This window comes from Trichosurus vulpecula, chromosome 9 (genome assembly GCF_011100635.1).
Source record: "Trichosurus vulpecula isolate mTriVul1 chromosome 9, mTriVul1.pri, whole genome shotgun sequence".
NCBI lineage: Eukaryota > Metazoa > Chordata > Mammalia > Diprotodontia > Phalangeridae > Trichosurus > Trichosurus vulpecula.
Window position 1 is genome coordinate 47,820,113 of NC_050581.1, and position 14,761 is coordinate 47,834,873.

The 14,761-nt window shown below is 43.5% G+C and overlaps 1 protein-coding gene across 1 annotated transcript in view; it reads left to right on the plus strand.

Annotated features, from left to right (window-relative positions):
* LOC118832099 overlaps window positions 1-14,761 on the plus strand; it is a 171,918-nt gene that overhangs the window by 90,484 nt on the left and 66,673 nt on the right. Inside the window, exons 40-43 of the mRNA XM_036739540.1 lie at window positions 6,520-6,684; window positions 7,101-8,228; window positions 12,130-12,414; window positions 14,377-14,733. Of these exons, the coding sequence (XP_036595435.1) occupies window positions 6,520-6,684; window positions 7,101-8,228; window positions 12,130-12,414; window positions 14,377-14,733 (1,935 nt within the window). The remainder of the gene's footprint in view (window positions 1-6,519; window positions 6,685-7,100; window positions 8,229-12,129; window positions 12,415-14,376; window positions 14,734-14,761) is intronic.

Sequence of the window (14,761 nt, forward strand, 5' to 3'; positions counted from 1 at the left end):
GAGATGGTGTTACATTGTGAATAGGGAACAAATCTTGGCATCAGGGAGACCTTGATTCCAGGTCTGCATCTGAAACATGCTGGCTTTGTGATCTTGGGTAAGTCAGTGAATCTATTTGTGCCCCAAACACCTCCACTGCACAACAATTATTTCTGTTTTGGTTGATGGAATTTCCTTGCTGGAAGTTCCCTCTGTGAGTAAAATCATAGGTATAGTCCAAAAAATAACTTCCATGGGGGATTTATGTGGCAAGATCATTTAAACATTATTTGGCAAGTAGGTAGAACGTTAAATTAGAGGGACTTTAGTTATGATATAAAGAGTACTTGACTTGGTTCCCAGGAGTTCTGCTACTTACTAATTGAATGACCTTAAGCAAGTAATTTTCTGTTAGTTTGCTCACCTATAAAATTAAGGAATTAGGCTAAAATCCCTCTCAGTTGTAAAATGCCACTCATCTGTGGCCTAGATATTCTTAAGAGATATTTCCACCAAATTGTGGTAGTTTGTCCAATTACCCTTTTGCATTCAGGGCATGTTTCTAAGATAACTGTCACTGGTTATGAGTGGGGCACCATGGTAGTGAGGTGTCATAGAGAATAGATTGTTGAATTTGGAGTAAGGAAGATCTGAGTTCAGATTCTGCCTCAGGGTGAGTAATTTTTTTAAATGTAGTATTTTATTTTTTCTCAATTACATGTAAAGAAATTTTTAACATTCATTTTTTAAAAAAATTTTGAGTTCCAAATTTTCTCCCTCGCTTCCTCATCTCTCACCTCCCCAAGATGGTAAGCAATTTGATACAGGTTATATGTGTGTGATCATGCAAAACATATTTCCATATTAGATGGGTTGTGGAATATGAAACAGACCCAAAGAAAAAAAAACACGAAAAAAATTTAGTGAAAAATAGTATGCTTCAGTCTACATTCAGACTTCTTTCTCTGGAGGTGGATAGCATTTTTCATCATGAGAACTTTGGAATCATCTTGGCTTATTATGATGTTGGGAATAGCTAAGTCATTCACAGTTGATCATCATACAATGTTGCTGTCACTGTGTACAGTGCTCTCCTGGTTCTGCTCATTTCACTTTGCATCAGTTCATGTAAGTCTTTCCAGGTTTTTCGGAGAGCATCCTGCTTATCATTTCTTATAGCACAGTAGTATTCCATCACAATCCTATACAACAACTTGTCTAGCCATTCCTCAGTTGGTGGACACCTCCTCAATTCCCAGTTCTTTGCCACCACTAAAAAAGCTTCTATTAAATATAGGTCTTTTCCCTTTTGGTTTTTTTATCTCTTTGGGATACAGATCTATGAGTGGTATTGCTTAGTCAAAGGTGGCCTAGATGTTCCCAAGAGATATTTCCACCAAATTGTGGCAGCTTGTCCAATTACTCTTTCGCATTCTGGTCGTGATTCTAAGATGACCGTCACTGATTATGCACGGGGCAGCACTGCAGTGAGGTGTCATAGTAGTGGATTGAAGATAGTGTCGGATCTGGAGCAAGAAAGATTAGAGTTCAAATTCTGCCTCAGACGCTTAGTAGCTTGTGACCCTGGGTGAGTCACTTAACCTCAAGAGTTTCCTCATCTGTAAAATGGGATAATAATTGTACCTACCTCCCTGGATTGTTGTGGGGATTAAATGAGACAATAATTGTAAAGTGCTTAGCACCAGTGCCTGACACACAGTAGGCTCCATATAAATGTTTGTCATTACTATCTGGAGAATGGGGCTAGTAAAAGCACCACCCTCCTAAGTGCTATTGTGTGGATCCAGGGAGATAATATATGTAAAGTGCTATATTAACCAACAATGGCTATTGTTGCTATGTGATACAGGGGAAAGTTACAGGGAGTAGAGGATGTATGCTCAGATCCTGTCTCTGTTACCACCTGGCAACCTGTCTGACCTCTCTGGGCCTCAGTTCTGTCACTGGTAAAATAAAAGGGGAGGGGCCAGATTAGATGGCCTCTGAGCACCGTTCTACCTCTGTGATCCCATGACTTCTCTGGGCCTCCATTCCCCATTTGGAAAAGGGGAGGGGGAAGGAGGAGGCAGACTAGATAGCCTCCGAGCCCCTTCCCTCTCCAAATCCATGATCCTAAGATGTTATATAGAAAAGAAAAAACAGCAGACTTAAAGTCAGATCTGAGCTTGAGTTTCAACACCGCCGCCCACTGATACACGTTGCTAAGGAATTTTGGAGGTTATATTATTGCAGATAGAAGAAAACATAAATAATTCTAACATAAATTTTACTGACCCAATGTACGTAGGATGCTACATATGGTATTCGAAAAATAAGCAAAACTTGCCTGTTGTCCACATGCTCTAAAAACCTCAGAGCTCCATCAGATTTTGAATTCAAAATTTAACAAAAACCAGCTCCCCTCAGAAAAGGAAAACCAAGAATGCTCAAGACTCCTCTCTCCCTCCTTTGGTGTTGCCAGTTTAAACATTCAGAGAGCCAGGATTCCTCTGGCGAAGAATACTGTGTTGTGAGGAGAAAAAAAAGGTGGAGAAATACTAGCTACCTCTCCAAGCATCGGTTTGCTCATCTGTAAAATAGAGATAATAATCTCTCTACTTTGAAAGCATTAAAAATAAGTCCCTACTTTGAGGCGATGTTGTGAAGGTCAAATGTATTTAAAGGGCTTTGCTAAACAAGGATAATACCTGGCATTTATGTGGTGCTTTAAGGTTTGCAAAACTCCATGTAATATCTATAAATATCAGCTGCTGTTGCATTTTCCCTTCCAAAAATGTTTGTGTTTTGAGGAGGAAATATATATATTCCCGGGGGTGGAATTTTAAGCCCTACAGCAGATCAGTCTTTAAATGCTGGATCGAGAGCTGGAGGGGCAGACCTTCCTCCTCTCCCATCAGTGTGGCACACAGCACCACAGGATATAGGAGATTGTCAGCTGCGTGTGAGTCCTTAAGGGACAGTCTCTGTTACAACCTGTTAACCTGTCTCTGGCCCTGCTGGTGGCAGGAAATGGAGAAGGGATGGGCCCCTGGGGAGTAAGGCTGTTTCCCTCCCTTGGGTCTCTCTTCCAGCTCCCAGAATGAAGGCAGCAGGCAAAGTGAAGGAAACACAGATCTTTGTGTATGTAGGGGGTGAGCCAGGGCATCTCTACTGAGAAAAAGTATACTTGGTTCTTGTTTTTCATCCTTTATTTTAGAAGACATGGGTGATGTCTTGATTTGTGCATGTATTGGATTTAAGTGAGACAGAGTTGTGCAGGGCTGTTGGCCTCACTCTTTCTTCCCGAGTCATGGAAGTCCATGGGCAAGATGAAAGTCAAGACAACTGGTGATGGCCCAGTTAGATGTCTGACCAGGCTCTAAGCACTCCACAGCACCTGCTTCATCTGCTTTCATGGCTGGTGGAACAAACTATTTTTCATCTGCCCACTCTGCAGGGGCAAGTCTTCACACGCTTGGGATAGACATCTCCCTAACTCACCGATGGATTTGAGGCCTGTAGGTTACCCTCAACCTGGGTTAGCCCATCTGCTGAGATGGTTTATGGGGTGTGGCTGCTGACTGTGCTACACGTAACATTGGTTAAAGAGGCAGCCAGTGACCTGGGGAGAAAGAGGTGGAACAGGGCTGACTCCTCCCCAAGGAGAACCTGGAAAATAACTTATTGAGTTGTAGGCAGAATCTCTTCTCATTGAAAATGTCAAGCTCACAGATTGGAGCTGGAAGGGACCTTAGACTACAACAATCTACCTTTCTCATTTCACAGATGGCATAACTGAGGCACAGAAAGTTTAAGTTACTTGTCCAGGGATACACAGCCAAGTGTCCGAGAGAGGATTTTAAAAGCCCAGGTCTTCCTGACTACAAACTCAGCACTTTTATGTACTATACCTTGATGCCTCTCCAAGTACTCGGGCTTGTGGGGCCTCTCCCTTTCCACCCCGGTACAATGACGTCCTCTTACTGTATTCACCAGTGCAAGGTTGGCCCGACACTAGGCCATCTCCTGTTCCTCCAGTCTGCCTTGACTTTCTATGTCCACTCCTTTCTCTGCACTGTCCCTCCCTGATCCTTCCAAATACCCAGAATCCTTTGATCCCAACTCTGTTGAAACATGCTGTTAACAAAGGCTCTGGTATATATTATTAACAACTCTGTGTGAATGTAAGTCACCTGGGCCCCTCTCATAGGAGTATTTGAATTTTAAACATAATTTCTTGGTTTAGATCAAAGATCTCTTTAAAGAAATTTTGGGTGGGCAAGATATTTTGGGGACCTTCTCTCTATCCCTAAAAATGACAATATGAAGGTAACTGACAGGTCTTAAATCCATCCGTGAGTTAGGAGAGTGTCTGCCCCAAACATGTGAAGACTTCCCCTGGTGGAATGGATGGATGCGAACAATTTGTTCCAACAGCCATGATGGTGGCAGAAGCAGGCGCTGTGGAGCGCTTAGAGCTTGGTCAGGCCTCGAAGATGCCAAGGTCATCCACTGCATCCTGGGCCGTCTCCAGTCATCTTGACTTTTGCCTTGCCACCGGACTTCCATGACTCAGAAGAGAGAGTGGGGTTCATGACTTTGTGCAACTCTGCTTCTCTTAAATCTAATTCATGCACAAGTGATGACATCACCCTGCGACGTCATCGGTCCTCTTCAAAAGCAAAGGACAAACAACCACAACCGCCGCAACAAAAATGACAGCTTCTAGGTAAATATTACTCCCCATGAAGCCTGAGCCAGAACTACTGGTAATGATGAAGATGAAGAAGAGGAACATGATGAAGACATCATCAAAGTGGGGAGGCCCCATTAGATTGTGAGCTCCTCGAGGGCAGGGCCTGTCTCTACCTCCAGCACTTAGCACAGTGCCTGGCTTGTGGTAGGTGCCTAATAAATGCTTATTGAATTGAATTGAGACAGCGTGGTACAGTAGAAAGAACACCTGCTCTGGAGAATGTGGTCCTGAGTTCAAATACTGCCTCGGATGCTTACTACCTGTGTAACCTCAGGCATGTCCCCTAACTCCCTTAGACTTCATTATCTTCATCTGTAAAATGCAGAGTTGGACTAGATGGCTTTCTGACTCTGGTCGGATGATCCCTTGCACTCTGGGAAGTGTTTTACACTTTTCAAAACCTGTTCACATCACTAATAATAATAAAGATGGGGCTGATGGTGATAACTAGCCTTTATATAGTACCTACTATGTGCTAGGCACCGTAGTAAGTATTTTACAAATATTACTCATTTTTTTCCTTACGATCCTATAAAGTAGGCAGAGCAGACATGTTCATTCTCATTTTATAGATGAAATTAAACCAGAAAACCAAGAAATAAAATGGCTTGGTCAAAGTAACCCAACGCGTTCATGGTTGAGCCAGGAATTGGTTTATGCCTATACTGGGCAATATCAACTCCATCCCTCTCCTTATTTTGGCATCTGGGCAGCATAGTGAATATAGTACTGAACTTGACTTTAGGAAGACCTCAGTTCAAATCCTGCCTTAGAGACCTATTACCTGTATGACCCTGGGCAAGTCACTTAACTCATCTGTGCCTTAGTTTCCTAATCTGTAAAATGTAGGAATTGAACACAATGACTTCTAAGGCTCTTTCTAGCTCTAAATATATGATCCTATATTAGCTAGTACTTATATAACACTTAAAGGTTTACAAAGTACTTTTATTGTCTCATTTGATCAATCCCTTATGAGGAAGTTGCTGTCCTTATCCTCATCTTACAGACAAGGAAACCGAGCCACAGAGAGAAGAAGCAAGTGACTCTTCTCAGCTAATAAGCGTGTGTGACACAGAATTTGAACCCAGGCCCTCCTGACTCCAAGTCCAGTGTTTTCTCCACTATACCACCACCTTCCACTTCTTCTTTTTTTAATTCATTAATTAATTTATTTTTATACTTCCATAAGATTTTGAGTTTCAAATTTTCTCTCCCTCCCTCTCCTCCCCACTCCCCAAAATGGAATTCAATCTGATATAGGCTCTACTTATGCATTCATATTAAATATATTTTCACATTAGTCATGATGTAAAAAGAAGAATTAGAGCTAATGGGAGGAACCAAGAGAAAGAAGAAACAAAACAAAACAACAAAAGAAAAGGAGAGCAAATAATATGGTTCGATCTGCATTCAGACTCCAAAGTCCTTTCTCTGGATGGGGATAGCATTTTCCGTCATGAGTCTTTTGGAGTTGTCTTAGATCTTTGCATTGCTGAGAAGGGCTAAGTCTATCAAAGTCGTTCATTTCACATTGTGGTTGTTACTGTGTGCAATGTTCTCCTGGTTCTGCTCATTTCTCTCAGCATCAGTTCATATAAACCTTTCCAGGTTTTTCTGAAGTCTGCCTGCTCATCATTTTTTATTCCGTTACATTCATGTACCACAACTTGTTCAGTCATTCCCCAATTGATGGGCACATGCCACCAGCTTCTTATCTTTAGCGGCTGCTCCCCTGTGATCCAGGGTCAAGGGTCTCAGGGACATCCAATCCCATTGTCTAGAACTCAGGCTCCAGGCTGGTGGCTGGCGTGAAGGCTGGCTTGGATGGGGAGCACCTTCGCATGGCGCTGGAGAGGAGGAAGAATGGAGGCCATTCAGAGGAGGTGGTTCTGGGCCTACAGCACAGTGTGCCTGGACTCATTGGTGTGGTGCCCTGCCAGCTCCAGGTAAGCAGGCCAAGGGTAGGTAAAGCCCTGTTCTTTATAGCAGGAGCCCTTCACCTTAATTTATGTCTGATGAAGCCCAGGGACCCCTTCTCAGAATCGTGTTTTGAAACAGTTGAAGAAAATACTCATTTTCAGTTAGAGGTTAATGAAAATAAAATGTAATTTTTTTCCTGTCCAAGTTTACCGACCCCCTGAAATCTATCCATGGATCCCTAAGGAGTCTGTGAATTCTAGGTTAAGAACTTCTACTTGGTCTCCTTGGTCAGGAACAACGAGATGGGTGATTACTATTATTTTTGAGTGGGGTCCTCCTGGTCACAGAAGAGGGGCTAATAAAAGAAGAGAACTCTTCTCTGTTCTTGCTCAGATATGCCTCTACCCTTCCAACGTTTAATTGTACCTCCTGGGTCCTACAGGTCAGCTGCAGCGGTGAAGCCTCCTCCAGTCAGCTGTCTGGCCACTGCAGTGGAGATGTCTCCCGCCATCCGTTTGAGGTACAGACTTCCTTCTCGACCATGGGGTTCCGTAGATGTGGGGCAGTGAGGTTCACCTACTGCCGGAATAGCCTGAGTGCAGGCGGCTGTCACAGGAGAGGACATGGCCATGAGGTCACAGGAGGGCTGGTGCACACATTCTCCCACCCCCATTTCCTTCACATCCCAAGAGATGTGAAGGTCAGAGCCTTGCTTAGGTGTCAGCCTGGTAGGCTGAAGGCCAGGCTAAACCTGACGGCAGAGGGACAGGGGATCCACACCCACTTAGATGTTCAAAACACATCAGGGTTCAGAAAGTGCGAAGTGGCTTCCTCCTTGAGGGGAGAGGCTGATACATTATCCATCAACCACACAGCAGAGACACGGAGGTTCCCCAAGCCACGTGGCTGTGGTTTTGAAGGGCATGTTCATGCCTCCCTTGACAGGCAAGGTGTGCTACTCTCAGCAAGGACTCACTGGCAGGGCTGGGGCATTGCCAAGGTCAAGTTACTCCAGAATCTATCACAGAAAAAGAAACCACAGGGCTTAGGCAGGAGGTGGTCTTTGACATTACACTCGAAAGCAAAAAATAGAAAGATTAAGGGCAGCTTGGAAGTTCAAAGAAACCAAGATTCTTTCCGCACGAGCGGGTTTATCTGGCTGCTGGACCGTGGAGCCAGGATGAACTGGACTTGGGAGCATCAGTGGAGACAGCTGAGGATCCTTCCTGTGCCTTCAAGCCTCCAGCTGGTGGGGTGGATGACCTATGGCCCAACCTTGCTAGTTAGCAAGGCCAGAGTCACTGTGGGAGGCCAGACACTGAGAGTGGAACTGCTGACGTCCTGGGGAAAGAAAACAGAACTGAAGGCGCTGCTTCATCACACCATCCTGAGTTGGCTGCAGACTGGCATTCCTGAGAGAAACTGGCTTCACGGAGCAGCTCAGCTTGGGACAGACCTCAGCCTCGAGCTGCTGAGTGGAGCCTGCAGGCTGTCCGGTGTGGGGAGACGAGAGAGGAGGCATCCCGGGCAGTGGGAGCTGGCTCTCCATGGTCACTGTCCCTACTTCCAGGTAGAGAGGAACATGTTCATCCTAGGGAAGGACATGTTTCAAGCTGCTTTGGCTCTTGCATGCTGCTGGCCATGCGCTCAGTGATACCTGTGGCACACTAATCTTGAATCAGGCAGGCAGGTCCAGAATGATGCTGGGGGTGGAGATAGGGTCTCTTTCAAAGTTAATCAAGCAAAGAAGCAGTTTGGGGAAGGAGAGGACAGAAACTGACTTAAGGAAAGGGGCTTAGCCACAGAGGCCTTGAGCTAGAATTGGCTCTATCATCTTCCATTCTGACAAGGCTTTATTAGGTACCTACCATGATCCAGAATCTGTGCCAGGTATGTGTGGGGGGAGATAAACCCCTGAAACAGTCTCTCCCCCTTGAGAAATTTCCATTATCCTTGGGGATGGAAGGAGAGAATTCTTTCTCTGTTAGCTATATGGATAATTTCTAATTCTGGAATTTAGCGATGGAACCCCATATAGCTCCATGGACTTTGGTCTTAGAATCATAGAATTCAGCATAGAAAGAAACTTTAAAGTCACGTATTCCATTAATTTTATATTTGAGGACACTGATGCCAAGAGAGGGTTAGTGTCTTACCCTGGGTCACAGAGACATTAAATGGCAGAGGAACCGAGTTCCTTTGACTCCAAAATCAGTGATCTTTTCTGTGAGGGAAAAGATAATTAATAATAATAGCTAGCATTTACATTGTACTTTAAGATTTGTAAAGTGCTTTATATATACTAGCTCCTTTGATTCTTACAACAACCACATGAGATAGATGCTATTATTATACCATTTTAACAATGGAGGAAACTGAGGCTGAGAGATATTAGTAGTTTCCTCGGAGTCATACAGGTAGAAGGTATCCAAGACAGGATTTCCTGTTGCCAGGTCTAGCACTGTAGCCACCATGCCCTTTAGCTGAGCGAGAAGAGAGATTTAAGGTAAAGGACTCTGGATAGGGAGTCAAGAGACCTGAATTTGAATCCCAGCTGTGCCTTTAGTTAGTCGTATGATCTTAAACAAGTCACTTATCTTCTCTGGGCCTCAGTTTCCTCATCTGTAAAATGAGCGATTTGGATTAGATGGCCTCTGAGACCCCTTCCAGTCCTAGATCTAGAAATAGGTCATGACTGCAATCCGCTTTCCACCTATTAACATTTTGAGTTTATCATTCCAGTTCATCCCCTTGCCTTCAAAGCAGGCTTGCAGCAAAACCAGAAAAGAACAAATGGGTCTATCTCTACCAAGGTTGGGCAGATGGCTTTAAAGAAATCAGCATGCCTTGCCTAGTCTTTTTCTCTTCCCTTCTTGGTATTCCCCCACCTTCTAATCTAGGGATGTGAGTTGTGGAGGAGCCTTAAATGTCTTTGCCATACACATTGTCCATGGATTTGAAGGTGTCTCCCTCTATTTCCTTGTCTTCTCTGAACCTTCTCTTCTTTATGTTAAGTAGTCTCGATTTTATTTCTTTTTTTAAAATTTTTTTTTCAATTAACAAGAATTTATTCTCTCTCTCTCCATCTTCCCCAATTGAAAAAGAAAAAAGAAAAACCTTGTAACTATGTAAGGCGTAGTCAAGCAAAACCAATTCCTACATAAGCCATGTCCAAAAATGTATGCCTCATTCTGTGACTTGGACCCATTATCTCTGCTAGAGGAGAGTAGCATGCTTCATCATTGGTATTCTGGAATCATGGCTAGTCATTGCATTGATCAGAGTTTTTAGGTCTTTCAGATTTGTTTGTCTTTACAATGTTGTTATTGTAAAAATTGTTCTCCTGGTTCTGTTCATTTTGCTCTGTATTAGTTTGTACGATTCTTCCAAAGTTTCTCTGAACCCACCCTTTTCATCATTTCTCATGGCACAACAATATTCCGTATAGCATTATTTATTTGGTCATCCCCCAATCTATTACAGTTGTTCATAGGGACCCATCTCCCCAAACTTTTTATCCCTCGGGTGGTCACTTTTTCCTCTCTCTGTGATCTAAAAATAAAACTAAAAAAAGCCCTTTGAGAGCATGTTTGTTCCCAAAGACAGAAGCATTTACAGAATCACTGAATTTCAGAGTTGGGAGTACCTGCTGAGGTTTTGTATCTGTCTGAGAATCCTCTCTAACAAGGTTGTCAACAAATGGTTACTGGCCTTCTTGAAAACCTCCAGTAAGGGATAAGGACCCCATTACCTCACCAAGGCATCCCATTCGATTTTTGTGTATCTCTTTTTGTTGGGAGGCTCTTCCTTACATCAGGCATAAATCTTGCCTCACTGTGATTTCCTCCCATTGCTCCTGAGTCTGCCTCAGAGGCCAAGCAGGATGGGCCCAGTCTCATCCACATATGTGTAGGAAGCTAGCATATCTTCCCTAAGTCTTCATTGCAGGTGAAACATCCTCAGTTTCTTCAACTGGCCTCTTTCATTCTCTAGATTCACTAACATGTTAAAACATCAGTGTTATTTCCTAAAATAAGCCGCCTAGAATTCGACTGAACCCTTCAAATGTGAGAAGACCAGGGCACATACTTTCATTTTGAACACTTTCAGTGTAGATTGGTCTTTGTTTTTGTGGTTGCTACAGCATATTGTCAACCCCTATTGAGTTTGCAGTTCACTAAAAACCCAAGATCCCTTATTTTCAACCAGGAAATTTTACCTAGCCATCCCTCCTCCTCCACTCTATACTCACACAGTTGATTTTTTTTAAAAAAAACTTATGTGAATAATTTTATTTTTTTATTTATATTTCTTTCTGTTGAAATTCATTTTTTAGATTCAAATTAAATTTCTAATCTGTTAAGATGTTTCTGTATCTTAACTCTGTTTCCAGCATGTTATTTTTTCTAGTTTCTTGTCAGCTGCCCATCTAAGCCTTTATCCAAATTATTGATAAAATCGTTTGACTAGTCTAGAACCAAGGAGAAATCTCTGGTATATCCTCTCTCTCTCTCTCTCCCTCTCCCTCTCTCTCTCCCTCTCCCTCTCCCTCTCCCTCTCCCTCTCCCTCCTTCCCTCCTTCCCTCCTTCCCTCCCTCCCTCTGTCTCCTTCTGTCTCCCTCTGTCTCCCTTTCCTTCCCTCTCCCTCTCCCTCCCTCCCTCTGTCTCCCTCTCCCTCTCCCTTCCTCCCTCCCTCTTCCTCTCCCTTTCCCTTCCTCTCCCCCTTCTTCTCTCTTTCTCTCTCTCTCCCTCTCTCTCTCTACACACAATGTATGTATATGTATACATGTGTTTATATACATATATAGTCTTTACAATGTAATAGTATAATTCGTTCTAGTTCTGCTCCTTTCACTATACATGTATGTATGTATGTGTGTCATACATAGTCTATACAGTGAATAAGTCCCAGAGAGCTCTCCTTGAAACATATATCTCTACATCCATAGCTCTATGTTTCCCTTATTCTCCTAGTTGGCCCTGGACCACTCATGGCTATTCTTTTGATCCAGACAGCCAACTAATCCTGAATACACTTAGCTGCACTGACATCTAATCTGCTTCTCTTGACTTTGTCCACAAAGAAAGCGTGAGAGACTTTGTTAAATGCTTTGCTGAAACACAAATCTATGAATCTATAGCATTCTCATCGATGTTCTACCAGTCTGGTTTCCCTGTCAAGAAAGGAATAGGCATGACTTTTTCTTGAAGAAGCTATACAAGCTTTCAGGGAACATTGCTTCCCTTTCTAAATGTAAACAAAACATCTCTTTGATAAAATGTTCTGGAATTTTTTGTCAAGAATAGATGTCAAACTCTCCACTTTAGAGTTTTCACACCGCTCTATTGAAAAGAAAATCCTTAGTCTATAGGAAATATGACTTATTCTCCCATAGGAGAGGATGGGTTGGCTGTGGAAGGGTGCTGGAGGCCCCTATTTCCCTAACATCCTCAGTCTTCCTTGGTTGCAGAATCCAGCAGTGATGTCCATGAATGGTTCCCTTTTGGCACGTGGCTGCAAGGCCAGTCTCGTTGGACACCTCTCTTCTGGCGAAGCCTTTACCCACGTCCACTTCCACACCTTCTGCGGTCTCCACAACCACTTGGAAGCTCAGCTTCAGCATTCATGGCCTCTACTCAAGGAGCTGGGAATTGCCAGAGAAAACTTGATCAGGGTGTCAACTACAGGAGGGGATGCAGCAAGGGCACTGCTTGAATTGACTACAGGCCCGTGTTCTGTGATGGCAAATGGAGATGTCAGGACGGAAAGCAATACAACTCAAACCAACTGGACCCTTTCTCTGGGGAACCATTGCCCTATATTAGAGGTATAGTTCAGTCTCAATTTTCAGGTCCATTCTATATTACCTGACCCCTTGACATTTCTTTTTCCTCTCTCTGGCTTTTAATTCAACTTACACTCGTCGTGTACCTGCTATGCATCCACAACTGTGCTAAGCATTATAGAGGATGTCTTTGGGTTTCCCACAGCACCTAGCAAGGACCAGCATATAGTAGCTGCTTAGTAGTATTTGTTAAATGAATGGATGGATATATGAATGAATGGATGAATTTCAGATAAGGGAATGTGGTACGAAGTGACCAGGGAATATTTCTGAACCTTAAAGGATGGATAAGATATGGCAGAGACGGGATATACAGGATAAAAAAGGTAGAAAGCTATTTGACCTTTCCTCCAATTTACCTTACTGCTGACAAATCCAGAATTTTTGTAGCTTATGATTAATCAGGTCCTTAGGTCTTTAAGCTGTCACGTATCGACACAACTCTACTGATAACTGTTTCAGCCAGTCCTTTCCCCATTTACCACCCAGCCATATTTATTCTTTGGCCTTGTTCTCAATGATCCCATCCCCAATAAGAGGGTTGAAAGGGAGATATTTCCCAGTGTGTCACTGTAATTGCCTTCACAGCTCAGTGTCTCCGCAGGAGATGGCAAGGAAGCAAACTGTCTAGACTATTTCCTTGTGTTCTGGAAGTTTCTGTTATCATTTGGTAGTGGGGAGGAGAAGACATTAAGGAGAATAAGAGAATGAATTATACCCTAAGCATTCTGAAAATTAAGCTGGGTATGAATTACTGCTGACTTGATTAAGTGAATTCATTTCTTCATCAATTTATCACAAATATTTATGTATCTCCTCTATATCCATGAGGGAGATATGTGTAAGACAGAGTCTCTGTCCTCAAGGTTCTTACAATATAGCAAAAGGAATAAGATAGGCATGTAAATAAGTGGGACATAAAAAAAATTGGCAGGTTCCCAGGAGAGGGAAGACAAGAATTCTGAGAATTTAGAGAAGGAAGAGATCCCTTGGTGGTGATAGTGGCAGCAGCCAGAGAAGAGAGGCGAGACCAAGGAAGGCTTCATGGAGGATGCCTTTTGACTGTCGAAGAATGGCTAAGATTTGAGGTAATGCCTTCCAGGTATAGAAAACAGCATGGGAGAAAACACAGAAGTGAGAAAATATAGATCACATTTAGAAGGCAAGTCGTCATATAGTTTAGCTAGCGCATGGAGGACATGAGGGAGAGTACTGGGATAAGATAAGTGGACTAGGGGCTGTTTGTGAAGAGCCTTGAATGCCAGGATAAGAAAGTTGGGCTTTATTTCATAGGCACTGGGGGAGGGTGGGAAGAGGGGAGCTTTCTAAAGATTTCTGCTTAAAGGAGTGATGTGATCCAAACCATGTATTGGGAAGATTAACCTAACCTAAAGTCAAGGGTGTGCTGGCAAATGTTCAATAACAGTCTCTCTGAAAACCATGACACACTTTTAAGTTTAATCTGAATTATTAGCATTTTCTCTATCACTTTCTGAAGTCTGACAGCCAACAAAATAATAAATCAAGCCCTGATTTGTAACATTTACCAATATCTGAAATGTAAATGCTCACACTGAAAATTTTACAGTGGGCTCCCCTAAGCTGGTACTAGGTGGCTCCAATGGCCAGTGACTAGACTGTAGGTTGGAGAGAGGCCAGAAGCAAGAGAAACAATTCACATTGTGAAATTGTGTGTGAGATAGGACCTATTATCTTTGAGGGAATGCCTCTTGAGACTCCCCTAATTTTCTCTCCCCCCCCCCATTTTCCTAAGGATCCTGGGGTTCTTCTAGCCATTCTACAGTCTCTCTGATCCATCGACTATAGCCTATGTTCTACAAAACTTTCCTTTTGTTTCTTCCATGATTACAGAAAGCAGGCTTTCCACAGAGCCTGGCCACCAGGGGCTCCCTCAAGGTTGGGCCCTGTGATGGTGACCTGACCATGGCCCTCCAGAGTGGTGAAGGAGATGCCCACATGCATTTAGCAACTTCCTGCAGACAAAAATCCTTGGTGCAAGGAAGCCTGCACCATTCCTTCAGGCCCCTGAGCCGCCTGGGGCTGCCCCCCAGCAGTGTCATCCACCTGGAGGCGGGGTTGGGCCCTGTCTCACAAAGCTCCCTGAATCTCCAAGTTGGGCAGTGTAGGCTTCAGGGCAGAATGGAGCTCCAGCCCAGGAACAAAACCCAGTGGGTACTGGAGACAGAGACAGACTGTGAACTACTACAGGTAGGTCTGGGCAAGGTGGAAGGGAGGA